Genomic DNA, 7,388 nt, shown 5'->3' with positions numbered 1-7,388 from the left:
TAAAGCAAAGAAAAGCACTAAGAGCATTCACATTGGGTTCCTTATTCTTATCTTTATAATTACACTAAAAATGCTACATTTTCTTTCTTTTTTTCAATTAAATAATACTTTCTATACCTTTATCATTACTTTTTTTTTCTTTCATCCACTCACAACCAATTTTAAAAATATTAGAACATTTATAAGAGTAAACAATGTTTCTCATATATTTACATATAAAGAGTAACATTTTCTTTCTCGTACACTCACAACCATTCCATAAAATATATGAAACACACTCACATATTTATAAGGAACCCAATGCGAATGTTCTAAAACACAAGGTACAACAACAATGCATAGAAATCTTGTAAATTAACATTATATAAATTATAATAGTTAAAATATATATAAAAAAAGATTTATAGCTATTTAACTAAAAAATACATAAAAATAAACAAGCCCAGTCCAAGCTAAATTAAGTCGAGCTTGAAATAAATTCTCACGATTCGCGCTCGAAACGAGACGAGCCAGGTCTCGAGCTCTCTTAAGTAAAACTAGCCAAACTCGTGCATATACGAGCTCAGACTTGGTTTGACTCGGCTTGTTTATACCCCTAAAGAAAGTGAGGATATAGATATTAACTTCTTTTTTTTCAATTTTACCATTTTCTAATATAAATTAATTAACTATATAACACTATTGAAGCACTATGCCAATGTCGTTTTGTATTAAACACCTCTTTCCCTCTACACAATGAAAACTCAATAGGATAATACAGGTTACATGAGAAACCGTAAAGGGTGAAGGCCATCAATACAAATGGTATGTTCGAACACCTGCACTGCAGGGATTCCGCGCTGTGTATAACTTTCAAGATTTTCAAATGACGTGTTTTAAACATTGACGCAATCCGGCCTAGTTAAAATAATATGTTTTGATCCATCACCCTTGACAAGCCTAACCTAACCCGACCCTATCCGTTACCATCGTTATACTGACTTGTTGAGAATAATAACTTTCGAGCAATGACCCATTGACCCGTCCTGCTACAAATCTTGCAAAGAGCAAGAGAAATATTGACAAACAATTTAAAACAAACTAGAACAACAACAACAACAATGTTACACATAAACATTAAACGACAGACAAGTAACACGTTACATCAAAATTCACCAGATTGTGGTAACAAAAAGAATAAAGAATCCGATCTAGTGTGTCAAATGCTTCGCGCTTTGGTGAAACTTGAACAGATTTTCTTTAATCTCAACAACTGCTACAAACATCTATCGAATAGAGCAATGAGAATCAAGCCACCCAATAATGTCACCAAGTACCTCAAGTATCCTCTCATCCGATTCCCCTTCAAGAATGCAATGGTAACTTCCATCGTAAAGCTTCAAAGTTTTGTCCTTGCTGGCAGCCTTATCGTAAAGAAACTTGCTGATATTCGGATCCGTTACCTTGTCTGCAGCTCCGTGAAGAATCAACAATGGCGCAGAAACCTGCAATTATTATTAATATTATTGTACATATTAAATAACATCATGATAGATACAAGAAAGTTTGATGTTTTCACATATTCACCACAAAACTTTATCAACTTAGTTCATTTCTTATATAAAATATAAGTCATTTGAGCAGACTTATATTTCAAGGGTAAAGTTCTTGTACAAATAATCTTAACATACTAAACATACAAATTGAAGGAAAACTCAAAAAGACAAGGTGGCATTTTTGTAATTATCAATAACTATCAAAGTTACTCTACAAATATACCTAAAAAAACCTAACCACTCCCCCCACCCCCAAAAAAAACCTAAACCCCCTACTCCCCCCTCCACCCCCCAAAAACCTAAAAAAAAACCTAACCCCCCCCCCCCCCCCCCACCCACCCAAGCTAAAATGCTAAAAACTAAACCCCCCAAAAAACCTAAAAAAATCTAAAAAAATAAAATAAAACACACAAATTATTTTATTTTTTTAACATTTTTTATTAAAAAATCGCTACTTTTAGTAGCAGCAAAAAAAAAAAAAAAAAAAAATTTTTTTTTTTTTTTTTTTGCTAACGAAATGTAGCGATTTTTTAATATAAAATTTGTGTTTTTTTAGGTATTTTTGGTTGTAACTTTGATAGTTGGTGGTAATTACAAAAATGCCACCTTGTCTTTTTGGGTTTTCCTTCAATTTGTATGTTTAGTATGTTAAGATTATTTGTATTTGATCTTTTGCCTATATTTCAATATCTTAGAAATATTATGATTTTTTGTTCTATTTCTAAATTTGCATATATTCCATTATACACACACACACGTATTTAACCCATTTAATTTTTCTTTAATTTGATTTTCTTTTGCTAACATGCGCTTTTTTTTTTTGAGAAAACTAATATGCGGTTGTGTGTAGTTTTTTCAATGCTTTTTGTAGAAATTTTCGGCAACGTGGGTTCTATACGAGTGTCGGTACCGTGCCGTTACCCTGACAAACCGAACCAATTCTGACTAAACAGCATCGGTACCCGTACCGGCAATGTCGATGTAAAACCCATGTCCAACCCATTCACGAATTTATTTATTTCGGTTTTCTTCCGCCTGCTATAGCGAGTGCCGGTATCATATCGAGCCAGACCAATGCAGACCGAATTCCCGACGCGTAGCGCGGGAGAATCCCAGTAGTATTTTTTAAAAATGAAACAGTCAAATCATTTCTGTCCTGAAAATACACGTGTACCCGCACACAAAAAAACCTACCTTTTCCACTTCTGATTCGAGTTCGTTTGTTATATTTAGAAGTTCAACAGCAGTCTTTAATCGTGTCTGATCAGAGTAGCTTATGACATTATAATCAGCCTGAAATTTGAGATAACAAAAGGTTGTTTAGACATCTGACTAAAAGTCAAAGTCAAAGTCTTAGCAATACGTATGTAACATCATCAAGTTTATTCTCACGATAAAAGACTTGCCAATTTTCTTTTCTGTGGGTCCCTAAAAGCCAGCTCAGCGAGATCTTTCGTGGGTACGAGCTTTGCTTTTGGCATAATTCTTGACAAAAAGATTAGAACTTTCTGCAGTGGTTCCGGAGGCTTCATTTCCTCTGCAATCTTGAACCATATTGCGGGTCAAAACATTATAAGTTACCAACCCGTTGGTCAAACTTTAGTGAAACTAAATTTTGTAACTAATATCAGAGATAGAGTGCTTTACTTTACACATCGGAGCGACAAGAGCTACACCGTCCCATTCACGTTGTTCTTTAAGATGAACTTTAAGCGCCACAGCACCTCCCATTGACTGGGCCAGTAGAAACCGAGGCATCCCTCTCACCTCGGGTCTTCCTGTAAAAATAGTCAAACTAAACAGGATTAAAAGATATCCAGGGTCAAACCTAGTACTTTACAAATTCAAAATCAGAAGAAATTGTTGCAATTTAATGTGGTACACATGCATGTATAGAAAATAAGTAGATTTGTATCGGTTTTGAAGTTGAAAATGATCAGCAGCTTGAATGTTCAAAGTCAAACTAAACAGGATCAAAATATATTCAGGGTCAAACCTAGTACTTTTGAAATTCAAATCGAGTAAAACGCCTTTTTATTGTCCCTGAGGTTTGGCCAGTTTTGCGACTTTCGTCCAAAGGTTTGTTTTTTCCACATCTGGATCCAAAAGGTTTGAAAACCTTGCCATTTTCATCCGGCTCGTAAACTCCATCCATTTTTCTCAGTTAAGTCAGAGGTATTTTCGTCTTTTTTGCTAACTTAAGGGCAATTCGGTCTTTTTCATTTTATGTAAAAAGACCGAATACCCCTGAAAAAGACATAATCGCCCCTTAAGTTAACAAACAAGACGAAAATACCCCTGACTTAATGGAGAAAAATGGATGGAGTTAATGAGCCGGATGAAAATGACAAAATTTTAAACCTTTTGGATCCAGGCGTGCAAAAACAAACCTTTGAACGAAAGTTGCAAAACTGGCCAAACCTCAAGGACGAAATTGGTATTTTACTCTTCAAAATCAAAAGAAATTGTTACAGTTTAATGTGCTACACATGCATGTCTAGAAACTATACTTGTATCGGTTTTGAAGTTGAAAATGATTCAATTGACCGTTAAAAGTCAAATATGGAGATTTAGTACAACAGATCACACCTTTGATTTTTGTGTATTGTTCAATAACATTGTCAACTATGTCATTAAAGTTGGAACAATAGCCGTGCAGCCCTTCAGACAGACCAAAACCAGGATGATCAATAGCATAAACACCATAACCAGCAGCAGCAATTCTCTTAGCAATGCCTGAATGTAATTATTTTCTTTAAACAACAAGAATATAATGAAAATATATATATATATGTATGTATGTATGGGTAGAGGATCCTGTACAAAGTGCTCAAAGTGTGAGAAGTGTATTATAACACTATATATAATACTATATAACACCATATAAACACCGTATAACAATATGTAATACCATATAACACTATGTAACACTATATATCATTATATAACAAATATAACACTATAGGTTGTCTGATAGCATGTCTATGATAGATGTATAGTGTTATATTTGTTATATAATATTATATAGTGTTACATAGTGTTATATGGTATTATATGGTGTTACATATTGTTATACGGTGTTTATATGATGTTATATAGTATTAGGGGATGGTTCAAATGAAAACCACTTTTATTGTGAAAACTCGAAAACTAACTAAAAAAGCCTAAAAAAACCTAAAAAACATACAAATTTTTTTTTTTTTTTTTTTACAATTTTTTTTAGAAAAATCGCTACTTTTTATATATGGAAAAAAAATTTCAAAAAAAAAAAAAAAAAATTTGGTTGTACTGCACATGTGCACTAATACAGAAAGCCTAAACCACTTAACCCATCCCCCACCGACACCCCCCAAAAACCTAACCCCCCCCCCCCCCAAAACCTAAATTCACCCTCCCACCAAAAGCCTAACCCCCCCCCCCCCCCCAAAAAAAAAAAAACCTAAACCCCCCCACCCCCCACCCTCCCGAAAACCTAAAACTAAACCCTAAACATAAACCCGAAAAAAACCTAACCCCCCCACCCCCACCCCCCAAAAACCTAAACCCCCCTCCCCCCACACCCAAAAACCTAATCCTAATCCTAATCCTAAACCTCCAAAAAAACTAACCCTAAAAGCTAAACTAGAATCAAAAAAACTAATTTTAAGCATGTAATGCACATTGTAGTACATGTTATATTACACATGTGCACTACTATAATAATAGTATTGAAAACAAGACGACACCATAAATCTTTTTTTATGTCATAAAAAATATGCTCGAATATACTTGAATGAAAGATAAGAAAATTTGTGATCTTATGGTGCCATTTTTGTTTTAAAATGATAACGTATGGAGAAATGAGAAATGTTTGAAAAGTTATATATTTTTTGTTCCAATTTTACCCCTCCTTCATTAAAAGTCTTCCCTCCCTCCTTTTTAGTGGGTTTTAGTTAGTTTTCTAGTTTTCACAATAACTAGTGGTTTTCATTTGAACCTTCCCCTATAGTATTATATATAGTTTTATAATACACTTCTCACACTTTAGGCCCTTTTTACACTATCCTTACCCTGTATGTATGTATGTAGTATAGAGATGGTGAGGTATGGCCCAAACCTTCAAAGAAAAAGGTGCAAGTGTCGCCATAACCATGAACAAAACACACTGCGGCTTTGATTCGGACTCCGGGTTTTGGCAACCAACTTTTACAGAAAATTTCTTGACCCTTTGAGTTCATTTCAAACCACTATAAAGTTCAAAAAAGGCATCTTTAATCAGTTGAATGTATAAGTTATCACTGTTTCTTAGTCCAAAAACTCGACAATTCTTTTTGATCATGGAAGTTACAAGCAATATACAGAGTCGGGTATCGCATATGAACACGCGTATTATATGGAACAGGAGCTAAAGATTTCACTTGACCGGAAGATCATGATAATGGTGCCAAAAGGGTTAGTTTTTGACCACAAGAAACAAAATAAAATGGAACCCACAAAGTGAATAGGTTAAACTAACCTAAATATGAAGATTAAATGAAGAATTTTTTATAGTACTACATGGTCTGCTAAATGCTAATACTTGATAGTTCATCTAATTCTCCCTAAATAGCAAATATGATCAGCTTATTCATAAAATTCATAACAAATTGATAAAGCTTGAAGCTTCAGATCATTCTTATTTACAAACAAAATCAAATCTTTTTCAAATTTCATGTTCACCATTGACCCATTTGAGATATAAAAGTCAAAACTGAACTCTAATTTAAAAAAAAAAAAAAAAAAATTACCTCCTCGGTCCTGATTCCAGAAGGAGCCATCTACATATCAATCAAAACAAGAATATTGCTTTCAATCAATAAACTCATAAAAAAACAAAAAAAAAAGTCAAAAAGATTAAAACTTGAACCTTAAACAGGACATGATCAAGCTGTTCTTGAACTTGTGTAAAAGCCAATCTCACTCTCCGGCGAGCCGGCGCGTGATCAAGATTCTGGGAAGCAATCGCATTCATCTGATCACTAACCCCTTCAATGGGTTTCTTCTTGGCCATGATCTTGAAATCTTGAGGTCTTGATGTTGATTGGATCAAGAAAGATGAGTGTTTCGAGATGGGTTTTGGCCGGAGAGTGGGTGGTTGACCGGAGGTGGAAGGTGGGTGACGGCGGAGGAGTGGTGGCCGGAAAGTGGAGATCAGAGAATGGGGCATGGTGGTAGTTGAAAGAAGTTGAAATGGAGTTGATGATCGGGGGAAAAGAAGAGAGGAAAAAGCATTGTTAATGGTGCAATGAGTTGAGCACTTCATGGGTATTGTTAAAAGATATTGGGCTTCATTCATATTTTGGTTTATGTGGTCTGATCTGTTGGGCCTGGTTATGTGGGCCTAAGTTGTTACTAATGGTTTTGAGTTGTTAGTTTGTTATAACAGGTTTGTTGGGCCAGATATTTTGGAGGTGGCGAGTTGTAACTTTCAGGGTCTATTGTTGTCAATCTAAAGAACTTGTGGTGCTGAATGGAACTTGTGGTTTGGTTGATATAAAAGCAGCTCTCTCTCTCATTCGTTCATTATTCACTCCCAATTATTGTTACGTTTCTCTGTTTAGATCTAGGGTTGTTATCTCCGGTTGTATCTCCGGTTGTACTTTGTCTTCTCTCATCTGTTGGAGAGATCTGCTGTACTTGTTGGTATAGATGATCATCAGTGGATGATCATCAAGTCTGGTTGTATCGTTCCTCTTTGTTTTGATCTTACGATTGTAAGATCTAGGGTTTGGGGGGTACTTTTTTGGTTTGGGTTAAATAAGATTTTGTCACTTCGTTTTGTCGCTATTTTGTGTTGTTCTTGTTGTTCATGTTACTGAATCATCATAATACCAT

General features: G+C 34.8%; 1 protein-coding gene across 1 annotated transcript; it reads right to left on the bottom strand.

Moving 5' to 3' along the window:
- Positions 1 to 1,056: 1,056 nt before the first annotated feature.
- LOC110878143 (caffeoylshikimate esterase) lies at positions 1,057 to 6,812 on the bottom strand. Its single transcript, XM_022126402.2, has 8 exons — positions 6,421 to 6,812; positions 6,302 to 6,331; positions 5,632 to 5,761; positions 4,125 to 4,271; positions 3,183 to 3,313; positions 2,942 to 3,079; positions 2,730 to 2,828; positions 1,057 to 1,484 (listed from the first exon to the last, which is right to left on the bottom strand). The coding sequence occupies exons 1-8, from the start codon at positions 6,718 to 6,720 to the stop codon at positions 1,266 to 1,268; spliced, it is 1,194 nt and encodes a 397-aa protein (XP_021982094.1). The 5' UTR covers positions 6,721 to 6,812; the 3' UTR covers positions 1,057 to 1,265.
- Between the last annotated feature and the right edge of the window lie 576 nt (positions 6,813 to 7,388).

Source organism: Helianthus annuus, chromosome 12 (genome assembly GCF_002127325.2).
Source record: "Helianthus annuus cultivar XRQ/B chromosome 12, HanXRQr2.0-SUNRISE, whole genome shotgun sequence".
In the NCBI taxonomy this organism is placed as follows: Eukaryota; Viridiplantae; Streptophyta; class Magnoliopsida; order Asterales; family Asteraceae; genus Helianthus; species Helianthus annuus.
Note: the sequence above shows the minus strand (reverse complement) of the source record. Positions and strands in the feature narration are given on the sequence as shown.